Source organism: Sinohyriopsis cumingii, chromosome 18 (assembly GCF_028554795.1).
Source record: "Sinohyriopsis cumingii isolate HCF-2022 chromosome 18, ASM2855479v2, whole genome shotgun sequence".
Taxonomy (NCBI): domain Eukaryota; kingdom Metazoa; phylum Mollusca; class Bivalvia; order Unionida; family Unionidae; genus Sinohyriopsis; species Sinohyriopsis cumingii.
In genome coordinates this window covers 21755222-21782688 of record NC_142978.1, presented here as the reverse complement: position 1 = coordinate 21782688, position 27467 = coordinate 21755222, and the positions used below count along the sequence as shown (strand labels likewise).

The 27467-nt window shown below is 36.8% G+C and overlaps 1 protein-coding gene across 2 annotated transcripts in view; it reads right to left on the bottom strand.

Annotated features, from left to right (window-relative positions):
* Positions 1-2046: 2046 nt before the first annotated feature.
* The window catches only part of LOC149776200 (integrin alpha-4-like), a 132442-nt gene continuing 107021 nt past the window's right edge, over positions 2047-27467 (bottom strand). For both annotated transcript variants that reach the window (XM_089942529.1, XM_089942528.1), the window contains exons 16-21: positions 26875-27052; positions 17168-17275; positions 14373-14492; positions 13467-13559; positions 8083-8202; positions 2047-5389 (exon numbers count right to left, since the gene is read on the bottom strand). In XM_089942529.1, the coding sequence (XP_089798655.1) occupies positions 5237-5389; positions 8083-8202; positions 13467-13559; positions 14373-14492; positions 17168-17275; positions 26875-27052 (772 nt within the window). In that variant the 3' untranslated portion in view covers positions 2047-5236. The remainder of the gene's footprint in view (positions 5390-8082; positions 8203-13466; positions 13560-14372; positions 14493-17167; positions 17276-26874; positions 27053-27467) is intronic.

Sequence of the window (27467 nt, the reverse complement as noted above, 5' to 3'; positions counted from 1 at the left end):
GAGAGAGAGAGAGAGAGAGAGAGAGAGAGAGAGATTTCTATAAAATGGTGATTTTAAAGATAAGATACTATAGTTCAAAATACCTGCATGGTGAATGATAAACGATTGGATACGTTACTGTAAAGTTCTTTCCCGTCACGACCAGTAATATAAAAAAATAAAAACAGAACATATGGAGAGCAACTTGTTGTCCTGCTCGGATATGTACCCCTAATAACTTAGGACTTGGTTACAACTGTTTTGTGTAAAGTTTGCAAATATTCGAAGCCATTACGTACTACTATTTCCTTAATGCAAGTACATCAACGCTTTCTCTCTAATGTCTGCTTTTTATAACAGAAGAGCCGCGTTATCTGAATTCATTCTCCGTCGAATTATCAGTTCTTGGAGATCCTCTTAAACTAGCAAGTGTGAGCAACCTTTAAATCACATTAGGATTGTTTGGACGAAATATATATTGTTATGAACAAGGATTAATGTACACATATACTCATAAATTGCAATTATTGTTACGTATTTCATACCATAACTGACACACGTAGCAATATGAGTAGAAATATAATCAACCAATGAATAATATGTTTTTAAATTCCAACAAAAATAGAATAATAATAATAATACTAATAATGAGGACTTTGTATAGCGCCTAATATTTAGAAGCTCTAAGCGCTTTACAGCATTAGACAACACCTATAAGATAAAAACACATACAATATTATTACAAAATCAAATACCATGAAATTAGAAAAACATTAAAAAATAAAAAACATGCTGAGAATATTTCAGGTAGGAAACTTTATCAGGTCTTTAAGTTTGTTCTTGCAGTGAAATAAGTGAGTTTTGAGAGCCCTCTTGAATGTGATCACTGTGTCTTTCTCTCTAAGTTCAGTGGGCAATTCATTCCACGTTGCTGGGCCCTGGTATGCAAAAGAACGCTGTCCATATAACTTTGTTTTCATAGTGGGAATAATGAGTATACGATTGTCAGAAGAGGAGCGTAAGTATCTTGCTGGTGTGTACACATGGGTGAGATCGGATAGGTATGTTGGACTAGAGTCCGACAGTGAAACGTAGCACAGACAACAAATTTTGTTTGATTCTGGATCGAATGGATAGCCGGTGTAGGGCACAGAGCAGCGGGGAGGTGTGCTCTGATCGTGGTACTCTAAGTATGATCCAAGCAGATGTGTTTTGAACTTTTTGAAGTTTCTGGAGTAGATATTGAGATGAACCAGACAGAATTAAGGTACAATTGTCCAGTCTTGAAAGTACTAATGAACACACAAGTGTTTTAGTGGCATCAACTGAAAGATATTTGCGAATTGAGCTGATGTGTCTCAGCTCAAGATATGCAATCTTGCATATGTTCATGACATGTTGGTGCAATGTGATAGTACTGTCCAGTAACACCTTGGTTTCGTACACCTCGATGACAACAAATAAGCTCCATCTCTGACCGTTTCTCTTGTAAAAATCTTGATCTTTGAGTTAGGGACTTGACGTTTGTATAACAAGACGTGGAGCTGGGTAAAGTTTCATAAAAGTTTCTGTAAGGGTTAAACATTTTTAGCCAGGTCAAATAAATTGGGCACTGGCTTGCATTATAACTAAGAACGATATTGAACTTGAGGCAGGGTATATGTATGTGAATACAATATAAAGTTTTATTTAAACATCGGCATTGGTTCAAACTTATACCCATTCATGTGTAGATTTATATTTTGCATTGTAATGGCCATGATCCTTACTCAGGTGATACGTATCGGTAGTTAAAATTTCATAACAATATCTGGAGTGGTCTATAAGAGATACTAGTGACAAAAATTTACGTTAACTTTGAAGCAAGCAGTTGGTCGTGGCTATTGTATGTCTATATATGATTGTCTAAATTTTAATAAAAATACATTCATCAGTTCAAAGGTAATGCCCTACACAAGGATACAAGTCACATACTTTACTTTTTACCTTGCCGTGTCAGGTGACCTTGAGGTAAGGGTACGGCTATGATACGCGTCAAAATTCCATGGCATAATATACACTTAGACAAAGACTAATAAAAGTTTATTTAACCGTTACAAAGCAAATATTAACGGACAAGCGGTAAATAGGACAGCGCAAGAATATAATACGCACACAATAAGACGGGCGTGTAAAAAACAGAGAGCTGGATTATGCATCAGTATATGAAATACTTGTATTATCAACATGGGTTACAATTTCAATCTCTTGATAATATCAAAACCACGCATGTACTATCAGTAAAAGTAACATTTGATTTTCTAAATCCAGAATGTTTTGGATAACGCTGATGCTATTCTAAAGGCGAATGTCACCTGCAATCTAAAGAGCTTCAAGAAAGCAACATTTTAAAACATACATACATATATAATATATATATATATATATATATATATATATATATATATATATATATATATATATATATATACATACATTATAAGATGCACATTGTTTTAAAATACATTTACAACTTTACAAAATTTTAAAATAACGATGAAGAAAAAATATTCCCACCAACAACAAAATTAAGAAACTAATGCTAATAAAACGCGGAGATGTACAGTATATTTCCAATTATTAAGGTTTTCCCAGATTTAGTCAATGCAACAGTTCTATATAAATAAAGTGATGTTCAAACAAACGTATGTCTTGAAACATTTAAACATGTGTTGGTAAAACACTTTACTCAATTGTGAAGAAAGAAAAAAAACGAAATTACATACCTACAAGTGTACGGACGACATACACATGTGTGCCAAAGCAATACTGTATAATGCTTACCCCAAGTCAGGTTCGACAAAACTGAGATATCATAGACGGAAGTATTGGAGGTTAACTTTCATAATGCAATATAGTTTTGAGAACGGATATACTACACAATGAAGTAAGCAGGTACTACAAAATCTCTCTCTCTCTCTGTCTCTCTAACACACACCGAAGGCCTTTATTTTGTACATATACGATACTTGGTCTATAAATTGGAATAAAGAGCCAAGAATTTATCAACCCCAGGACTAACTAGCATTGACGTTGTTGTCTGCAATACATGCAGAGCATAAGCAAATCGAAAACAAAACAGAAAAACAAAATTTTAACAAAAACAAAACACCAAGAAAAAAAAAATCAGCAAACTTTATATAACATGAAATAATTATTTAGCAGACATATGTTGCACAAGTTTATCTTTGGAGTTCAATAACTTGCAGGTTTTGCTGAAATCAGAAAGCGGCATGACATTAATCTTACTATACATAACCGTTTTCAAATTATGTCCGATTCAGATTAAAACATGGCAATGTGATTAGGTCATTCGTGATCACATGATCTAAGGTCCTCTCTCTTACAATTATTATGTACACAAATCAATAGAGACAAAATATATTCTATATACTACAAAAACAACGTTAATATATAGTGCATGTAGAGCACTGGTGCTAAAACATATATGAAAGATTAGAATTTAGGATGAAGCCATATAAAATTTACTACTAAGACGGAAATCTTCCAGTTTTGTTAATGAAATTTTAAATATGAACTAAGATATATTCATTTTCATGCTGAGATATATTCATTTTCATTTAATTTTCCCGTGTACTTAAGATACGGTCGATATAGAAAGAAACAATCGAATAGGTCGATAAGCTTGCTCTGGCAAATTTATGCGTGGGCCACTCGATAAAAATGCTTTGGATTTTCTAAACAAAGTCCACATGAATATTTTGGAATATTTCAAAAGTTGACTCGAATAAGATTGGAGTTAACAGAACAACATGGATACCTCATTTGGAAGGGAAGAATATTAATTCCTCCCGTACCGTAGTATAAGATCGGTGCACAGACAGTCATTTGTTTTATTCTACATGTAAAGGAGGTAATGCTTAGGGATTTTCTCAACGGAAAAGGGAGAGCAGTCGAGGGATGCATAGCGCTAGGGAAAAAGAATGTGCGAAAAAGAGTCAATAGTGATAGTATTTCGCTAACATCTTCGCCATTTATTAAATAGTTCCAACAGGACATGGAGATACAAGTTGCAGGAAGCATTTGTCAACAATATTATTTTTTATTTCATATAATAAGCAGAGTTTTTGAAGCTTTCTTCGGTTTCCCAGACTATTTCAACCAGTTTCAAAATCTTCTTTACGTTCAGGCATTGGCATCAAGCTGTACTTGTGTTAGTTTTTGAACATAATTATTTGTTAGTCAAATGTGAGTTTTAAAATTTGGTTTAGGGCTTCCAGTTGTTTATTTGGTGATTGAACTATATATTTAATATGACCAGTCCACTTAAAATTAAAAATAACTTCGATATGACTATGAAACTCAACACAAATTATGTCAACACTATTATAACTGTGTTGAGGTAATCCATTAATTTGTCTTAGTTACAAAGCATGCTACTCGGGTATGTGGGTTAAAAGTTAAAAGTCATTTGTGAGACCATTCATTAGGACGACCTCAATTACCGTTAATTTTGTCAGTGTGTGCAGTAGAATGACCAGTGCTGACCGTGCAACTTAGCGAAATATCGTGAAATAACATATATGCAATATTTGAAATCGCATTAAATTCAAATTTTAACAAATTAGTTTTAAACGTTTTTTAAAAATAAAAGCAGGATTAGGATTTTAGTCCCATAACTGACAAGCCATATCGGCAGTTTAAGAAATATATATACGTATATAATGGATTTTAAATATCTCCTGGAAAATTACAAAGTATTACAAAATCTTAAGAGCAAAGAGTGATGCGAAAGGTAATACAGTTTAAGGCTGAATAGATGGGTTCTACAGTACAAGATTATATAAAATAGAAATGGATGACATTAATTCAATTCCCATTCATAAGAATCTATGAACGGAGTTGCTTACATTTTATTTTGGTTTTATACCACGAGTCTCTACGTGACTACAGTTCGAAGGCTGGCATTCACAATCCAAAGTTTGCATTTGCGACGAATATCTGTTTTGGGAAATATCATTTAGAGCATAGAAATTCTCAAACCTCATGCTAAAGGATTCAAAGTGTACGATACTTCCGTTGAAGTTTCTTTCAAATATCATGTATATCAGTCTAAGACTGTGACATTTTGAAGTTTTATTTTCATTTTACACTTGTCAATTAGGATTTATATTTTATTCGAGAAATGTGGTGTGTTACATCCAAAAACTGCTTGCACCTGACAATAATACTTCGTTCTTTGATTTAGTGGATTATGTTACGCATCTTTATTTTCTTTCTCAGTCACCTCCTTCTTTTGTTCATCCTTGTTTTCCTGGCTAGCAACTTCATCACTTTTGACTAGTATCTTAGCGTCATCACTTTTCCTTTTTTCCATCTCCTCCTTTTTCTTCCGTTTAAAGAATCCGCACTGAAGTTGTGAAAATATTCAATTAATGGTTATGCCAACGTTTGACTCCAGACTTAGTTTAAACACTGGACATAATTATTCTCCTTCAGAGTTGTTAAATCGACTTGATCGTCTGAATTGGAACTTATTTTAAATAAAAGGGTAAGGAAGACAAACTAATATAATCATGAATAACTTTGCATAGTTAAGTTTTTATTTCTATTAACCATAGTGGATATAAATTTATTTGATCGGTTTTTTTTTAGAAACACGTGAAAATGCAAACCCATTTTCAAAATATATTCATTCAGTGACCAGATAACTACATAACTTTCACGAAACGAAATGAAAAGTAGTCATCGTAGTAGGTTTTTGAGCAACTGTGTTGAAGAATGAATTATTCCGTCAGGTCTACGATTAAGACGTGAAATATACATCCGAAACTGGACTGAAGAATTCAGAAAATCAACTGGCAACCTTTTTGGATAAGGTTTCGCTGAATGTATGCGACATAATTGCAGACGAAGCAGCGAGATCACTTAACATAAGAAAGTAGTTGGAAAGTGTTAGGAACGAATTGAAGAAGAAATTGACAGATATAATCTTTTTGACTTTGATCAAGAAGTATGTGAACTATACTGTTTTCGAAAAATAATAAACCTTTGAAGCAAAACAAAAACTTAACAAATTAGTAGACAGTAAACAACAAGTTCAACGAGATAATAATACTGAAGAACAGTATGCAATGCATAAAAAACAGCATTCAAACAACAAAACATGAAAACAACAGAGAATTATACAGTATGAAAAGACGTTGTCAAACCCAAAACAAACTATTGCAAGGATACGTAATAAACGCAAAACCCACCCCAAAACATCAATGAACCAAATAGTGGACATAAAAAGAATTTCGTAAATTAAAAAAAGAATGCTAATGATTCACAACAGAAACGGTAATACTTGACTCCCCAGGGCAGACGTAAAGATGGGTTAGCCAGCATCAGTGTATGTAACAAACACGTTGCGAAACTGATAAAGATTGTATAAAAACTAATAGAAACGATATCATAGGATCAACAAGTAGAATCATGAGATTCAAAAGTACGAGAGAATGGAAACCAGAAAAAGGGACGCAAATAAAATTCAGAGACATAAAGAAACCGTGTTAAACCTCTCAAAAAGAAACCTAACTTATACTGGTAATATACTTTTAGGTATAGGACTATAGTTATGTCCAAAATCAAAATATCATGATAGAATCAAATTAGATGAAACCTGTAATTATAGGAGCTTGTTTGTAATCATAATGCATCCAACAAATATGAGTGTGAATCAAATTGTTTTAATTCGTAAATATGTTATTTCAACACAATCAAATCATCTTTAACACCACTCTGTGGATGTGACTCCCATTTAGATTTTTACATCGAAGTTTTCAAGCAAGAAATAGTACATGATATTAACCAAAAACGATAGACAGTAATAATTCTAAGGAAAACATGGAGTCTTTACATAATCTAATTAATTATGAGAGTATGTTGATTAAAAAGGCTGATAAATCAAACACTATTACCAGTATGAACCAGGAAGACCACTATTAAAGAAGTTTAAGATCACGTAAATGATGAAAAATGCTATATAATTAACGAAAACCCATCATTAGAAATTAAGCTGAAAACTTCTACATGCATTGATGAAATTACTAAGAATAATAAATCCGTATTTGAAGAATTTTGATACATTCCTCCTCAAGATACGTACACCTCAGTTCTACATATTGACTAAAACTCATTAAAATCCTGACCATTCTTTATCTTTGATTATCATGGGCGACCAATTATGTCAGGCTGTAATTTATATAAATTAATACAGAGACCTTTCCAAATTTATAGATAGAGTGTTTCAACCTTGAATGAACTTACTTCCTTGATACATTAGATATACTACTGATTTAACTAAAAAGTTAAGTCTGTTTCACAATTCATCTTCTTGTATCTTTAGATGTAACATCACTGGATACAAACATACCGCAGGCAGATGGTATTGAGGCATGTAACTATTTTCTTGACAACAATCATAAAAATAACCAGCTATGGAGTGAATATATTTATAAATACACACATTTTGTAATTTGGATTTAACGTAGATTTCAATTTTTTCAGCCATATCGCTACGATGTCTGCAGTGTGGAAGTTGAAAGGAATGTCTAAAACTGGGGCATCATGCCGCAGACATGTAGCATGATGTCCCACCCAGTCACATTATCCTGACACCAGGAAGACCGGTCCTAACACTAACCTCTTAATACTAAGCGCCTTTGCGAGGCAATTGTTAGTACCATTCTTTTTCTTCTATAAGTCTTCGGTTTAACTTGGTCGGGGTTCAAACCAACAACCTCCCGCATCCGAGGCGAACACACTATAGTTCTTTTTAATTAAGTATAACGCAAATATACGTAAGTTGCATTTAGAAAATATAGAAAATTAAAAGACAGATCTATAGATTGGGGGGATGTTTCCATGCACATATAGTGTGCTTGATTGAATGGTTGATTAATTTGTACATATTTATGGAAATAAATATACTTTTCACAAATGCAGGGTTGTGTTTGTGTTTGTGGTTTAATTGATCGATATATTAATCAGTTAGTTTGATTGTTTGATTGATTGAATGAATAGTTTATTAGTTTGTATAGCTTTAGATAAATATCTTACCTTCCACAGAATAAGGATTAGAATCACGATAAGCAGAATGCCGCATAACACACTGACAAATATAATCCACCATGCTATTGGTTCGGGATGAGGGCTCATTGGTATAACCCGTGTCCGAATCTGAAATTTACACAAGACGGTGTCTTGAAGAATGTGATATTTAGTCTATTTTGAATATTGAATTGGTTATAAATAGTTTAGATCTCAAAATACTGTATGATTACAGGAATTGGAAAGCTAATAGACCCGGAAGTCTGAATTAGGTAATATAATAGTGCCGCACATCTGATTCTAGTTAACATAGCTTACACGTCTGGACTTGTAGTTTATAGCAGTTTGTTAGCTTGGGAATATTTCATTGGATCTGATGAATCTGATGAACGAGTAAAATAAGAATTTTAATTAAATTAAAAATAATAGTTAAAGACCCATGCATTTCCAGAAATCTGGCTGTTGTATATATTAGTATCTTGTCCATAGCGTCATCGTGATTGGAGCTGGCTGTTGTATATATTAGTATCTTGTCCATAGCGTCATCGTGATTGGAGCTGGCTGTTGTATATATTAGTATCTTGTCCATAGCGTCATCGTGATTGGAGCTGGCTGTTGTATATATTAGTATCTTGTCCATAGCGTCATCGTGATTGGAGCTGGCTGTTGTATATATTAGTATCTTGTCCATAGCGTCATCGTGACTGGAGCTGGCTGTTGTATATATTAGTATCTTGTCCATAGCGTCATTGTGATTGGAGCTGGCTGTTGTATATATTAGTATCTTGTCCATAGCGTCATCGTGATTGGAGCTGGCTGTTGTATATATTAGTATCTTGTCCATAGCGTCATCTTGATTGGAGCTGGCTGTTGTATATATTAGTATCTTGTCCATAGCGTCATTGTGATTGGAGCTGGCTGTTGTATATATTAGTATCTTGTCCATAGCGTCATCGTGATTGGAGCTGGCTGTTGTATATATTAGTATCTTGTCCATACGTCATCGTGATTGGAGCTGGCTGTTGTATATATTAGTATCTTGCCCATAGCGTCATCGTGATTGGAGCTGGTTGTTGTATATATTAGTATCTTGTCCATAGCGTCATCGTGATTGGAGCTGGTTGTTGTATATATTAGTATCTGGCCCATAGCGTCATCGTGATTGGAGCTGTCTGTTGTATAAATTAGTATCTTGTCCATAGCGTCATTGTGATTGGAGCTGTCTGTTGTATAAATTAGTATCTTGTCCATAGCGTCATTGTGATTGGAGCTGGCTGTTGTATATATTAGTATCTGGCCCATAGCGTCATCGTGATTGGAGCTGGCTGTTGTATATATTAGTATCTTGTTCATAGCGTCATCGTGATTGGAGCTGGCTGTTGTATATATTAGTATCTTGTCCATAGCGTCATCGTGATTGGAGCTGGCTGTTGTATAAATTAGTATCTTGTCCATACGTCATTGTGATTGGAGCTGGCTGTTGTATAAATTAGTATCTTGTCCATAGCCTCACTGTGATTGGAGCTGCCTTTTATGACTTTTCTTGAAGACTTTTATCGTCCTTTGATCGCAATCTGAAGTATAGCTCGTGATAACAGTATTGGTTTTTGAATCGCTACTTCAATGCTTTAATTTCGTATAGTTTAACGATTTTTTGACGCAATTGTTAATAAACAGATTAGTAGTAAAATACTACTACAACAACTAATATTATTATTACACTTTATTCCGGCAACATGGGTCACTGGCCCGAATCCCATTCATAACTGAGAGAGAGAGAGAGAGAGAGAGAGAGAGAGAGAGAGAGAGCAATTTGGATTTTTAACGTAGCTTTAAAAACATGTCTGTCACATCACTACGATGTCTGCAGTGTAACAGTGATGTCTAGCACTGGGGCATCTGGGACATGTATCATGATGTCGCACCCAGTCACATTGTCGTAACACCTGGCTGACCAGTTCCAACACTAACCTCTTAATGCTGAACGCCTAGCGAGGCAGCTGTTAGTACCATTCTTATAAATCTTTGGTATAATTTGCAGGTCATGTAGAAAAAAGTTAAAAAGTAAGAGAATACATTATACAACTATGTCTAACACCAATTAAACACACGCTTCTTAATGAACTCGAGATTCTTACGAAAGTTCAAACATCTACATATGTTTACTTGTAAGAATTTCAGCATTTTTATGCTGAAGTTAAACACATTTAGTTGACGCTATAAAGATTTTGTATCAGCTCTTTCAAAAAGCATACTCAAGATTTATGAATGTACAAGAAAATCGCTCTTTTCTCTGTGTAAAATATTTTCAACAAAGTGTGTTTAAAAGATGTGTACAGTATTGTGACCTTGTGTTAATACCCATTATTCTTCACCTAGTATATGTACTGTGATTTCATTTTGTTACCTCTTTCTGCAGTTAACTCACTAAAGCCTTTTCCTTAAGGCTTTGGTAAGTTCGCAAGTTTTGGGCAGATTTATTAAACCTAAGCTTTCCTGTGGTTTACACTGGCATTTTTTGAGGCATTTTCACTTTCTTAATCAAATCACTTGTTTTTGTAGATAACAACTCTTTCATATCAGATCTGTCTGCAGAATGTCTACTGCCCTCTAAAAGCTCAACTTATCAATCACTTAAAAATGTATTGAATAAATACTAATCGGAACTTCTTGCAGCTATCGGAGGTGGACACTTTTTTATCTTTACAGACGAATACGAATATTGTGAGTGATAAGTAAAGTTTTACTAATATTCTGAACAGTGGTTAGAGACAGACATATTATAAGCCTTTACTAAGATTCTGAACAGTGGTTAGAAGACAAACATATTATAGGCCTTTACTAGGATTCTGTACAGTGGTTAGAAGACAAACATATTATGGGCCTTTACTAAGATTCTGTACAGTGGTTAGAAGACAAACATATTATGGGCCTTTACTAAGATTCTGTACAGTGGTTAGAAGACAAACATATTATGGGCCTTTACTAAGATTCTGAACAGTGGTTAGAAGACAAACATATTATGGGCCTTTACTAAGATTCTGTACAGTGGTTAGAAGACAAACCTATTATGGGCCTTTACTAAGATTCTGAACAGTGGTTAGAGACAGGCATATTATGGTCCTCTACTAAGATTCTGAACAGTGGTTAGAGACAGACATATTATGGTCCTCTACTAAGATTCTGTACAGTGGTTAGAAGACAAACATATTATAGGCCTTTACTAAGATTCTGTACAGTGGTTAGAAGACAAACATATTATGGGCCTTTATTAAGATTCTGAACAGTGGTTAGAGACAGACATATTATGGTCCTCTACTAAGATTCTGAACAGTGGTTAGAGACAGACATATTATGGTCCTCTACTAAGATTCTGTACAGTGGTTAGAAGACAAACATATTATGGTCCTCTACTAAGATTCTGTACAGTGGTTAGAATACAAACCTATTATAGGCCTTTACTAAGATTCTGTACAGTGGTTAGAAGACAAACATATTATAGACCTTTACTAAGATTCTGAACAGTGGTTAGAGACAGATATTTTATGGTCCTCTACTAAGATTCTGTACAGTGGTTAGAAGATAAGCATATTATAGGCCTTTACTAAGATTATGTACAGTGGTTAGAAGACAAACCTATTATAGGCCTTTACTAAGATTCTGTACAGTGGTTAGAAGACAAACATATTATAGGCCTTTACTAAGATTCTGTACAGTGGTTAGAAGACAAACATATTATAAGCCTTTACTAAGATTCTGTACAGTGGTTAGAAAACAAACATATTATGGGCCTTTACTAATATTCTGAACAGTGGTTAGAGACAGACATATTATGGTCCTCTACTAAGATTCTGTACAGTGGTTAGGAGACAAACATATTATAGGCCTTTACTAAGATTCTGTACAGTGGTTAGAAGACAAACCTATTATAGGCCTTTACTAAGATTCTGTACAGTGGTTAGAGACAGACATATTATGGTCCTCTACTAAGATTCTGAACAGTGGTTAGAGACAGACATATTATGGTCCTCTACTAAGATTCTGTACAGTGGTTAGAAGACAAACATATTATAGGCCTTTACTAAGATTCTGTACAGTGGTTAGAAGACAAACATATTATGGGCCTTTACTAAGATTCTGAACAGTGGTTAGAGACAGACATAGTATGGTCCTCTACTAAGATTCTGTACAGTGGTTAGAAGACAAACATATTATAGGCCTTTACTAAGATTTTGAATGAAAGGGTTAATCAGAGGTTAACCTAAATCCATATACTAAGTGAATAACAATAGGAACTGAAAAGAAACCACATTACGGTAGATACATACATTCTCATCTTCTATTTGCTGAGTACTGTTTCTTAATGCTAAATCGAAGTCGGACAAGCAACACAGTATGTATCAGGAAAGTCTTACATAGAGGTTACCTTCACCGTAAATGGCCAAACCCTCGTTGCAGTGTACAAGTTAACCTATCTCGGCTGCACACTGTCAAATGCAGTCCACATCGATGATGAAACCAACGCCAGAATTGCTAAAGCAAGTGTTGCCTTTGACAGACTATATGCAAGAGTGTCCGAGCGCACGTACATGTAATCTGTCTACAAAGAAAAAGTACGGCTTAAAAAGCCATTGTATGGTTGACCATGCTGTATGCTTGCGAAACCGGAACATTATACAGACTCCATGCCATGTAGCTGAACTATTTTGATATTGTCTTCCCGAGGAAACAGATGAGGATAAGATGGCAAAATAGGGTCCAATAAAAAGATGTCCTTACAATGACCGCCATTCCAAGCATGCACATATTTCTTATTAAATCACAGTTGAGATGGCCAGTCCAATCCATCAGGACGAGCAACTGCCTAAGAAGATCTACAGCGAACTGAAGGAGGGAAAGCGAAATCAAATTGGTCAGAAGAAACGCTGTAAAGACTCCCTCAAGTCATCTTTGAAACACTTCAACATTGACCCTGAGTACTGACACAGAGGACCAGTCTACATGACGGAGTCTGATCCATACTGGAGGTACATACTATGAACGAAGGAAATTTGGAGGGCACTGGAAAAGCGCGAGCAGCGTAAATATGAGAAATGCAGCACGTGATCAAGCAAGCCCAAGTGTTATCTCTCAAGTGTGTCACATACAGTTCAAATTTTGCCTCATCAGGCATTCCCATATCTAGAGAAGTCAAACCAGTTTGTGATGTCATATTTATCTTTGAATATGAAGGAGCACAAACAAATAAAACAAATCATCTCTATAACAATTTAAAACAAGTACCAAATAACGTAATTGAATACTCACACAAAGGTACACTGTAACAAATCTTTATCTCAGAAATTATTTAGCTAGGAAAATATATCAGTAAAAACATTGACGGTTAAACCTACCTCAGTCGCATGTTGCAAAGTATTCAACACCATGTTTGTAGAGTTTTCAATGTTCACAGTAGCTGTCGAGGCGATCTCTAAGCTCTTACCTTGCTATAAAGGACAATGAAGAGTTCCGTTTATATTGCTTTTCTCCCCATAAAATAATGAGGGTATAATAATAATAATAATACTAATAATAATAATAACAATAATAATAAGTAGAACCTGCGCATCCGTTTGAATTTTAACACTAAAGAGATTCAACATCACGGAATAAAGTTTATGAAGTTCTTCTCCAGAATCGCTAATTAAAACAAAGGTTGTGGCCTACATTCACAATAAAATCTACAAGATAAGAAATTGATAACCATTAAAAGATTTAATTGAACATCATTTATCTATATAAAGGTAGATCTTTTACATCAATATATAGAATGAATTTAGTTTGCTAGTAAAATAAAATCCTAAAAGAAAAGTAAAAAAAATCTTCATACGTATTCTCTCATAGCCGGAACGTGCAAAAATTTCAAACAAAAATGTCCACATTATTTATTTTAAATCGGTTGCCCAACAAATTCTTCCAACTTTTGCAAAGGTGTTTTCAGCGGCTGAGATGATGGCATATTATGGTCTTTTATGGTGGTGCAAACCGAGAGAACAAGAATAAGGATACCAATCTTGAATGACAGACAACCATCTCTTGCACATGAATGCGATCGCTATCATATCCAGAATACCAGACCTGCAAAACAAGCTCGGTAGTTCCGCATTATCAAGACAAGTAATTTTCACATGTATTAATTGTCATAGAACCATTGTTTGCGCTTTTCACTATTCAGATAAAATGAAAAACATCCATTGAATTTATTTCCTATACTAAAGGCATATTTACAACAAAGATGAGTTTGGCTAGTACACACTTACAGATAGAACGTTTGGTAGTTTGATGTTCATGTCAAGCGTAAGGCTAACCACAACGCTCGTTCTCGGTGGAATATTTTTGATGGTACACTTATACACAGGACAGTTGTCACTGGAGCAATTCTGTATTTAAAAAAAATATGGTGATAAGAGTCACTGTATAATGTAGATCGGGATTGGTAAAAATTAGAATGTACTGTTCATGGTTGTAAAAATGAGGCGTTTTGCAGATGCCGTGTTATGACACTTAACTTCAGGGAATGTTGATACAGTTTATGTATTCCATCACAAAATAACTATAAGAGTAGTGAATGATCAATTCTCGCAAATATATTCCACCATTCAGCCCCATTCACATTATAAAAGTGGATCTTCTAAAGACAACTTGAGCAAAATGAGCCGTGAACAGGAATATGTAATGATGATTTAAGTTTCGTAGGAATCCACTGAAGGCTGGAAGAGTAACGGCATTCACACTTCATTCTGTTGCAGGACAAGTACAACAAAAGTGATACGTGATTTGTCAATATGCGCATCCTAAATGAAGACCCTTGTACACAGGTTCGTGGTTATCAAATAAGTTCTGCAAAATTAATTGCATGCAGACCATTCAGTCACACGTCTCATTCAGCTAGAAGTAAAAAAAGACAATGACTTTGATAAAAAACAAACTGATTGGACTATATGCGTAGCTTCAGGCGATAACCGTAATATGAGCCAAATTTGATAGCAACACATCAAAATCTACGGTACTATTTACGCTAACAAGATCAAACTGCATGAAGCTGCAAGACTAAATAGGGAAATAATTTTTAACAAATAATGCCAGAGCAAAGATATTCTTTGATATACGCATCCTCATACGATGTCAGTATTATTTACAATATTTCATGGTAATCCATCAGTACATGCGGGATTAATTGTTCTAATGATAAGGTGACGCACACTTGATTAAGGTTCATAACAGAATGAAAAATATTTAATTACGTGAGCAAACTGATTTTGTTGACATGCACATCATCAAGCGATGACCATAATATTTACCCACTTTCATGTCAATATCTCAAAAACTGCAGCACTAGTTGTGCTATCGACATTTTGTAATGGGCAGAAGGACTTTACCTTCAATCGGCAGCTAGAATCATATCGAAGAAATATGCAAAAGTTATCTTAGTAGAGATAGGATGGAAAATAAAAGAAATAATCTGAAGCCCATGTTTGTGACAACGATCCAAATGTATTTATAAAGCAAACCAGTATAGGTTATTCATGTCATTTAGCATCAGTAAAAATCTGAACTGGCATACAAGCTGTTTTATGCTGTTCTTTAACAGTTAAAAACATTCTTTTCTGGTTTCATCGGCGGTAATGGTGCAAGATTCTGCGATTAAGTTGTGTGAAAGTCAGCGAAGCTGATAAAATACACAACCTGCATTTATTAATCAAATTAAAATTAAAAGGCAAATCAAATGGCAATTGTATGGTAGCGTGCTTATCAATAAACTTTTTCTGGTTTAAAATGTTAAGTTCTGACAAAAAATACAACTTTTCCTATTCTACAGTTCTTAAACTAACATTTGAAGATAAATGGGATTGATAGTGTCTTGATTTATATTAGCATGTAGTACCTTATGACCTCTCTAGGAAAAGATGTCTACAACGTCACATGTTTACATGCTGATCTCCACCAGAGGTACAATCTGGTCAGTCTCGCTAGAGATGCAGTATCTATCCATTACAATATATACAATCATAGGAGGATGTCGTTATAAAAAGATACAGACTATTGGAGGTTGTTTAGCTAATATTAAGTATATCTCTAATGGTGGGACACGCATGCGTGAAAAGGATGATCTTATCTACGAGCGCAGATGTCATGCCAATAGAAGAGTTGCGCAATTCAGTCATCTGCAGCAAGGAAAATTGGCAATGAAATTTTGTTGCCTCGTGCTAGTTCAACTCTTATATTTATTGTCCGATACCAGATTGCTTGACAGGAATTAAAATGAATCTCCTCGAACTCCTTCCTCAACAACTTAGCCCTAACGCCAGGTCTCCAGATAGCTTGCAAACGAAAGTGAAAAATCTTAAAAACCTTTTAGAAATCACCAGCCAAATTGGTAAGTTGAAAAGAATGACATACATTGTTTCTATTTAGTTATGATATGTTAGTAATCTCCATAACGAAATACGTGTACTCTCAATAATGGCCCAGTAGCGATAGTTAGGGACCGACATTTAATGTTCAGAAGTCGATAATGTTTCCTTTCTTAATCTTAATCTTAAGATAAAAATTTTCCAACAAACATTACGGATTTCGAATGTTTACAAATCAGAGCATGTAAACGTTTTTCAAGCTATTTGAGGGTCACAGTTTTTCATCAAAAATATAGAATCCTAGGAAAAGTAAGTGGTTGGTCCCTTACATTGCTGATTTGTTGCTTCAGCAACATCAGCATGATGATGATGGTTATGAGAATTTCAATAATGGTGATAGTAGTGAAATGACATGTAATTATATTATGATGATTGCTGTCGAGTCGTCCTTCTTTACTTTGGGAACATCGAGGTCAGGTTAACTAATGTTGATGTGTACCTCTGGGGATACACGGATGTAACGCGATGACGTGAAGGCATCTTTCCCTAAAGAGGCCATTCATGAGTAATACAAGTGCCATTCAAAGAAAACAATACTATTTTGGAAGAAAAATAAATTGTAAGTTGTCATTAATGATATAAAAACCTTCTCATTAACATTTCGCGTCGATTATTGGTGCCAGCGTCTGAAGTATACTTACTGAACTTTTTACTTCTATGTTGCCATGGATTTGATCCTTAACTGTTGTAATGCTGAATGTCTTATTCATTTCCATACAACTCACTGAACAACCTGGCGCAGAGTTGACCTGTGAATACATAAAACCTGTAAATTAATTGTTTCGTCCTTTGATTTGCAATCAAGCAGGGATAGCATTATTAAAAAAGTAAAAAATTCCGGGATCCGAGCAATTATTTAATCTATGAAACAAAACATAAAATATCCATATAATGTCAAACATTTTGGGTTTTCAGAAAATATTTTTTTTTATTTGTAATAAAACTAATCATTAGAAATATATTTGCTCTTACAAATAGTTATTCGATATGTTCTATAGCTATTATATATGCCATTAATTACATGATTTATATGGTATTAGAAAATAGTGATTTTTTAAAAAAGGAAATTTTATATATTATTAAAATTTGTTTTCAGATTTTAAAATTAAAATAGGTTTTTTATATTGCATTAGAAATAATTATTATTCATGTTATTGAAACATTCAATCTTTATATGTTTACAAATATTTGGTCTATATATCATTAAACGTATTATTTGAAATATTCAAGATTACATTTCAAAAAGTGACAAAGATGATTATTCTATAGTATATTTTCAAAAAGGTCTAATAGATTAGTATTCTATATTATATTTTGAAAAGAGTAAAATACCGTAATTTTATGTTATAGTTCAAAAGTTACGAAAGATGATATTTACGATATTTTAAAACTATCAATGACATTTGTTGCTTTAAAGCCCAAATGACGCCATTACGTGCAAAACGTTGCATGTGCCAAATTATCTAAACAATACTGAATCTTGAAAGATGTTGTTCGTAAACATCGTCGGTTGCCATTAATACCCGATAATATCGACGTTTCATCATATCATGAGCCATATAATTTCTCCCTCTAACTGAGAAATCCTGCCATTATTCATGTAAGTACGAATTAATCCCATGTTGATGTGCAACATCTGTTTGTATTCCGATTTCAGGCAAAATCATGAAAATACTATTTGGTGACACCACCGTTGTGAACATAAGAAGTCAGTACCACATTATGTTGGATTGTCTTTAGCCCAGTTTCTCCCTTCAAAGTATTCCAGAGCTCCGTGCAGCATGGTGCTGATCACCAGAATTCACCCCAATCTTATTTTTATCTAATGCACGCTTTTTGTTTTCAGTTCCGCTTACAAATGCTGGCCTTCATCTCTTCATTCCCTTTCGAATTCATTTTGTCCACCATATGCAGAAGTTGCTGTTATTAGATTAGTCACTTAACGGAAGTTGGAAGAATGGTAAAATTTACGATAAACGGCGGCATTGGGGCTTTAATGTTCATAAAATGGGGATTAATAAGAATGGGAAAATAATTGTTTTGGTGGCAAATATTAATAACGTTTTGGTAAATTTAAATCATGATGACTGCACAAATAATAAGGTGAGTGACATTTTAATAAATTCTTTAAATACTGTTGATAAATATTTGTTATTGGATAAACAAATATTTATGTTTTCAGTTTATAAACATAGTTTTGTCATGTGGACTTGCAAAATCTTCCTCACAATATTAGGAAGGAAACAAGAAAAACGTTTTTCATTTCATCATTAAAAGAAGCCTGTAAAAGAGCAATTTATTCAAACAAATGTTAGGTCTTATTTCCACCACATAATCCTGTAGAAGTTTTAGAAACCTGTTCAAATGGTATACATAAAGAATAACTGAAAATGAATATCCAAATCAAGCTTTATAATTGATCTGACCTAATATGTGTAACAAAAATACCCTTGAATGAAACTAGCATTTGAAGAAATATAAGAAAATTACCTTTGTCATACAATTGTATTACTGATATGAAACCAATAATATATGAAAGAAATAGTTCAGTTAAGTGAGACATATAATAAAAGCAAGAAAATTGATGAAATGGACAGCTTGACATAATTAATAGAATGACATATTTTTCATAACACGATACAAAAAATACTATCACAAATTAGAAACCTGCCTAATCTTGAAATTGTTTGCATTTCATTCATTCATTCATTGGCGACTCCGTCTCGAAAGACCATGCGAATAGCGCCCTTGGGGTGTTGCCTGTCTCTGTTGGCAACGTCTGCTGTGGCTGTGCAGGCCTATACGTGAGTGACAGTCCCTACTGCAGTTGGTGCAGACATACTGGGAAGTCTGCATTACTGTGGTTGCTGTTGCGTTCTTCTTTCTCTTACGTTTCTCTGCCACCAGCTGGCCTCTCCTCGCATCAGCGACTGATATGCCATTGTTTACCATCAGTCTCCAGGTGCCTCGGTCCTCAGCCAGCTCTTCCCAGCCATCGGGAGAAATGTTGCATGCCTTCATGTCCCTCTTGCACACATCTTTGAAACGGAGTGAGGGGCGTCCGACTCTTCTCATGCCAGTGGCCAGCTGTCCATATAAGATGTCCTTTGGCAGCCTTCCATCCTCCATGCGTCGGACATGACCCAGCCATCGAAGGCGGCGTTTAATTAGCAGGGAGTACATGCTGGGGGTACTTGCACGCTGCAGGATCTCGCTGTGTGGAACACGGTCTTGCCAGCTGATTTTCAGGATGCGTTTTAGGCACCGTATATGGAAGGAGTTGAGCCGGCGTTCTTGCCTCATGTAGGTACTCCATGTCTCACTTCCATATAGAAGGGTGCTGAGAACGCAGGCCTGGTAGACTCGGACCTTGGTGTGCTCTGTCAGCGCGTTGTTTTCCCAAACCCTCTTTGTTAATCGAGCCATGATGGTGTTTGCCTTTCCAAGCCTTCTGTCCAGCTCCATATCAATCGAGAGAGTGTTGCTGATGGTTGACCCTAGGTAGGTAAAGTTGTTGACTGCTTCCAGGGTGACACCGTTGATTTTGATTGAAGGGGCAATGGTGGTATCTTGCACGCTGACATTTGTTTTTTCCAAGCTGATTGTGAGACCAAAGTGCGTGCAGGCAACAGCAAAACGGTCTCCCAGTCTCTGGAGGGCTTCCTCGGTGTGGGCCACAAGAGCTGCGTCATCTGCAAAAAGCATCTCCCTGATGAGCACAGCTCTCACTTTGGTCTTTGAGCGCAGTCGTGCCAGGTTGAACAGGCTCCCATCAGACCTGGTGTGTAGATATATGCCATCCGTGGACGTGTCGAAGGCGTAGGACAGGAGCAGGGAGAAGAAGATCCCAAAAAGTGTTGGTGCCAGCACGCAGCCCTGCTTCACACCACTGTTAATTGGGAAGGAAGTTGAGGATGATCCATCATACAGGACTGTTCCCTTCATATCTGCATGGAAAGAGATTATCATGCTGAGGAGTTTTGGGGGTCAACCGATCTTACTCAGAAGTTCAAAAAGGCCCTTCCTGCTGACCAAGTCAAAGGCCTTGGTGAGGTCGATGAACATCATGTAGAGTGGTTGACCTTGCTCTCTGCTCTTCTCTTGGAGTTGTCGTAGGGAGAAGATCATGTCTGTCGTCGACCTGCCTGCTCTGAAGCCACACTGTGATTCCGGGTACACACGGTCTGCCAGCAACTGCAGCCTGTTGAGTATGATGCGGGCGTACACTTTACCAACAATACTCAAGAGCGAGATCCCTCTGTAATTATTACAGTCACTGCGGTCGCCCTTGTTTTTGTAAAGGGTCACAATTGTGGCATCACGCATGTCTTGGGGAACTACTCCTTCCTCCCAGCAGCGGCAAAGTAGCTCGTGCAGTGGTTTAATCAATGCTGGTTTTCCACGTTTGATAGCTTCGGGCGGGATGCTGTCACTACCTGGTGCTTTGTCGTTTGGAAGGCAGTCGATTGCTTTGCTGAGCTCCTCTAAGGTTGGCACTTTGTCGAGCTCTTCCATGGTGGGCAGATTCTTTATGCTGCTGAGGGCTGCATCAGTGACTGACGTTTCTCTGGAGTATAGTTCTGAGTAGTGCTCCACCCATCTGGCCATCTGTTGCCCACGGTCTGTGATCTTCTCTCCCGTCAGGGATTTCAGGGGAGCGACCCCTTTCACTGTAGGGCCTAGAGCCTTCTTGATGCCACTGTACATGCCTTGGATGTGTCCGGACTCGGCACTGCGCTGGATCCCTTCACACAGTTGTTGCCAGTACTCGTTCGCACACTGTCTAGCAATGCGTTGGGTGTTACTTCGGGCACTTCTGAGAGCAGCAAGCGTCGGTTCATTAGGGCATTTTTTGTAAGCTATGAAGGCTTTTCGTTTCTCCTCGATTTGTGGTTCCATCCTTGATAGGTGTGCATTGAACCAGTCCTGGCTGGGTCGTTCCTTCTTGCCAAACGTTGACATAGCTGTACTATAGATGGCATCCTTCATGGCGTTCCACTTGGCTGTAGCGTCATACTCAGGCAGGTCCTGGAGAGCCTTGTTCAGGGCAGACACATACTCCTCCACCTTGGCAGGGACTGACATCTGTGCAGTGTTTATGCGAGGACATCCTTTTGGTTTTGTGCGGTGTAGCACGTGTGGCTGTAGTCGCACTCTGCTGCTCACAAGGGCATGGTCGGAGTCACAGTCTGCACTGTGGTAGGTTCTGGTGGAGAGGACGCTGTTAAGGGCAGAGCGCCTGGTGATGACCAAGTCGAGTTGGTGCCAGTGATGAGATCTGGGGTGTTTCCATGACACTTTGTGTTGTGGCTTACACTGGAAGAAGGTGTTTGTGATGCACAGGCCATGGTAGGTGCATAGCTCCAGCAGTCTCTGGCCGTTTTCGTTGGTCTTTCCAGTGCCATGATATCCGAGGCAGGTAGGCCAGGACTCATGGTCCGCACCTACTCTGGCATTAAAGTCGCCGAGGAGGAATAGTGGTTCATTTTTGGGGCATCCTTTGATCTGTTCGTCCAGCTGCTCATAGAACTGATCCTTCACGTCTTCTGATGACGTGAGGGTTGGGGCGTAGACACTGATGATGTTGACAGGACCTGAAGTAGTGGTGAGGCGGATGGACAAGAGACGCTCAGTGCCCCCTGTTGGAGGTTCAACCGAGGCCAGGAGATTGTTTTTGATGGCAAAGCCCACTCCGTGCTGACGGGGCTCCTCAGGTTCTCGACCCTTCCAGAAGAAGGTGTAGTTTTCCTCTCTGAGGGAGCCACTAGAGGCGAGCCTGGTTTCCTGGAGGGCAGCTATGCTGATATTTAGTCTGGTGAGTTCTCTATCGATGATGGCCGTCTTTCTGGTGTCGTCCACTTCTCTGAGGTCATCGGAGATGCCTGTACACATGGTGCGCACATTCCAGCTTGCAAATCGAAGAGCTGGAGTCTTCTTTATTGGTTTCTTGTTTCTTTTGTCTGGTGTGGAATTACCGTCTTCTTGTCATGCTGAACAACACACTGAGCTCCAGACACCCACTGGAGCAGGCAGACGATGGCGGGTCAACACCTTATTGACCGGGGGCTGCCCGGCTTGAGGCGGGCGATAGTTGGCCAGTGGGACACGATAATCCCTCCCACCGTCAAAGCTGACCCGTGGCGCCCCTTCCCTACGCCAATCGGGTGGGACTTATAACCCGTAAACTGTCAGCTTCCGTGTTGTTTCCTCACTCAGTAGCGAGACTGGAGTGTCCTCTCCAGGGCGCAAGCCTGGGCGTGGAATATGGAGATCCTGGGCTGCCCAGACGTCAGGATCCCCCTCTCGTCCTTGCTGGTGGGGTCCAAAGGAATGCTGAGCATGACATTTGGCACCAGTTTGGATGCAGGAGCTGCCGGAAGGAGGTCGTAGTCGACCCCCAGCCGCCTTAGGGGCTCCACTCCTGATTTTCTGTCTGGGTTTACTCCCGTAGCCTTTCCTTCTCCCGAAGATATCCACAAGGCAGTGGAGCCATAATCCAATGGATGGGACTTGGTTGGTTTTGAATCAGAGTTTCCTTCTCCTAGATGAACTGCCTGACAAGGCTAACGAGCTTCATCTGCCCGGGTTTGGGGTCAGAGTTTCCCTTCTCTTAGACTGGTTGCCTGCCAAGGCTAATGAGCCCAGTCTGCCCACCCAGTTATACCGCCGGGTACTCGGTCGCGCCACACAGCAGGCTCTGTTAAAACAGGGGGCACCGCGTGAAGGTGCTGCTGTGGACACAATAGTGTAGGAGAGGCCATATGCAAGTAACCTCCTGCCCCGCAGAGCGAGACAGTGGTCCTGCGGCGATCACTACACCTGGGAAGGAGAGGCTATGAGAGACGCTTCACTTTCCTTTGGCAAGCGGGACGTCAGGCCCAGGCCACGCACCCCCCATTGTTTGCATTAGTCGCATACTATTTGCACAGAAATTACCGATGCAATTAGTAATTTAATTACTTTATATAGTCTCAGCATTATGTTTGCATCAATTAAAAATCCTCGAAAAGTAACGATACATGTATTTATTTTGAAAGGGATATATCCAGTACATGTAAAAGGTCATCTAAAAGTTTTAAAATTATAATTCGTGTATTGATGACTTATTGAATACAACTTTATCTTTATCTAAATGAATAATATAAACCAGATAACATTAAAATCAGTATTAAAACTAACAGACAAACACATCGTATCATGTCCAAAATATAGCTTGAATTGTAAAAACTATCAGGAAAAATTACTAAAAGGTTTAGGAGACCTAAGTTTTTTCTAACACTCAAGATAAGAACAATTGCATCATTGTTGTATTGATAAAATTTGATAGAATTATATTTAGGTGATAAAATAATAGTAATAATTGGTTGCATTTGTAATTTAAATGGTTAATATGTTTAAAATAATTTAACGGGCAATTCGACAAGATCGCAATTTGGGTTATTAGTAAATTTAAAGATTTTATCTTTCGCATCAATAATGTTAATGCATCAAAGTCCGAACAAAAATACATGTAGATGTGGCAAAACAATATTTAGATAGAGCCGTAACATTCTGGTAATAAACTTTGTTGATAATGAAATTCAAAGAGCTCAAATAAAAACTGATAATAATGTTCAAACCCCAAAAAATAAAAATGACGATGAAGTTAACAAGCTGATGGTCAGATTAAAACATTAGACAAGATGTTTTTTTTTAAAAGCCAGGCGATATTATAACTGTCAACATCATTTTAAACATGCAAGACAGAAACTCAGGAAATACTGGTTATGATGACACAATAATGTGAGCAACGCTTGCACTAAATTAAATAAGGGGCAAAACATAATATATACATTTTATGATGAGAAAAATAGAGCATCATTGTCATTCAATGCTATACTTATGGGTGATTAAAATATAAAATTGTATAGGTGGTTTGGTTGTGTGGGTTTGGGGCATATTTCAATACATGATAGGTTTTACATGTCGGCCAGTACATTTGGTGGCGAAAGAACATGGAAAAATATCGGGAAGAGCTACCGGCACACGGAAAGTTAGTGGCAAGCTTTCTCACATACCCTACGTTGACCAATCCTTGATTTGAACCAACATGAACGGAAGTGAGACGTCGGTGGTCTACGAAGGCGCGCGCTTTAGATCACTCGGGTACAAGAGACCACATAAATTTACAGTGAATGGGAAATATTTAGACATGATATTGGGTCAAGCGTCAACTTAATCAAGACACTTATGTTAAAAAATTGGTGATCTAAAGAGAGTTTATAGATGGGCAATAATGTCTCATTACAGCTTAAGAATCCTGCTGGTGATTCTGGTTGTGCTAGTAACTAATGCGTTGATGATCAATTAAGAAATAGTCCAGTTGCAACCATATCTGAAAATAATATGTTATTTGAAATTGTTGAAGACTTGCAAAACATGTACAATAATTAATAATCATGAATATCAGTTATTATTAACAACATAGAAACATTAACTCCTGCTACGATATAAAATATAAGGGAAAGATTTTATAAATATATCTTCCTTCATATATATAAGATAGGATACGTGTACAAACTGTGAATTAGCTATAACGAAAACCTCAGTTTATTTTGTTACTAACACGATCAGGTTCCAGAATATTTTTACATGGATCATAAAAGGTCTAACACGCGAACAAAATGTTATTCTTTAGAAATAACGTTATGACATAAATATAGAGTATTCTAAGGCTGGCTTTTGTGAAGATTTTTTAAACCCAAATTAAAAATAAATATCCTGATGGAAGGCAATCAGTTATTGCATGGTACATGGAAACTAGTTTTGGAAGTATTGTTTCCTTTAACCGCTCCAGTGGCCCAGTGGTTAGAGCGTCCACCTCGGATGCGGGAGGTCATGGGTTCGATAACCGGCCCAGTCATACCAAAGACTTACAACAACAAAATGGTACTAACAGCTGCCTCGCATGGCGCTCAGCATTAAAAGGTTAGTGTTAGGACTGGCCGGCCTGGTATCAGGATAATGTGACTGGGTGGGACATCATGCATCATGCTACATGTCTGCGGCATGATGCCCCAGTGCTAGACATCACTATAAGCTGCCACATTGCAGACATTCTCTACAGAGAATGAAAATATTAACACATTTTTATAAATATGAATAAAGAACATTATCACAGAGACTAGAGATTCTTTAATTTGTACTCAATATATACTGGATATGTGTGTGTACGTATGTACGCGCAGAAAAACTAATCAATTAGACTTGAAGCAAACCAGTCAAATGTATTAGATAGACGTTTGTTAACTAAAAAAAAATTTAAAAGAAAGATGAAAGTAAAGATTTGGAGCCATAGTCTACATAAGAATTTTCAAACGTAGCTTTAATTATTGACATAAGGTAACATAATTCATTTGCTCTGTCAATTGCCACTGGTAGTCTTTGACCTAATTTGACTGGGGAAAGATTTGGTGGAAGAGGTTTCACACTTCCAGGATCAAGGCAAAGACGCTATCAAAAAGGGAACGCTCCCTTTTTAAGCAAGAACAATAAAATTAGCCCCTATTAATAATTTTCAAATTAATGAAAAAAATATAAAAATAATAAGATGAACAATCTTAAAGACTGTTTGAGCAAGGATGAATAACCTTGTAAACTGAAACCGAATGAAATCATTATTATTAATCTTGTTTTTAATTTGAAAAATGTGGGAGCATAACATTATATATATTTGCAAAGAAACATACAGATATTGGCAGACATGTTTTGAAAATTTTGGGCAAATGTGTTTAAGGCATTATGGTTAAGGTATTTGGGACTACAATTAGCACAAATTCGTAGAGTATCAGGGTTTAGCTAAAAAGCATGGATGGAACGATATACTGAATTGAATATAAAAGTTTGAAAACAAAACAAAAATTAGTTTGAGAAGGATCTTTTCAAATTAATGAATGATAGTGCGTTTCGAAAGTACCTGGAAAATTTAAGAGAAAAAATGACTTAGATTAGATAAAATGAGAAAAGTTGTTGCCGTAGAATAAATTATTCAATTCAGACCAAAGAGTTACTCATCGTACCAAAACCAAATTACTCCATAATAGACCATACAGCATAATCAACATGAGTACCTTACCTTATAGTTATAAATAAATACTAATTCTGACAAAATGTAACTAAAAGCAACCAAGCAATGCCGAAAATAAACAATGAAAACCTGCATGGACATAAAACAGTTGCTATTACATGTATGAGAACCAGTCAGCAAGTTTCTTAAAAAGTGCGTACACAGACAGAATAGACATCTACGCAGAAAGACAGGTACATATATGGTGATTTTAATTTACTAGTTCAAAGGTATGCTGCTTACATCAGGGTTTCCCAGTAATCGGAGGTAGAAGTTTCCATTCATCGCCACGTAGGGATATTTCAGGTACATAACGGCCGCTGGCAAGGGACTTGGACCTTGATTAAGCAAATCAAAGATATGCTTCACCTCGTAGGTATCTCGTCCAGCACGCATCGATACAGAATTTGGCCTTGAGAGTCTGCGTGAAGAGAAAAGAGAAAGTGAATTTAATGAGCCACACCTAATCATAAAATGATAAGCATATATTTTGAGGAAGTCATATAAAAAGACAAATCAACGTTCACATGAGTAGCAGCGACAATAATATGATTAATTCTAATTAGATACAATTTTCGTGTCCTATTATAGGATTTATACCCACGAATGCACAGAGAAATATGCGCATGAATGGGTCACCAAGAAATTTTCACTTTTTATACACCTATTTGTTTATATGCAAGATTCTGCTATTTGGTGTTTCCACAATAATTTAGAAGCAACCGAGTTCCATGATCAATGGAAAAGAAATGTTTTGTGTCCAACATACATATGCTAGTGTGTCTGATATGTTTATAGAGAAAATCTAGTTTGCTTACTCTTTATTGAGGGTAGGT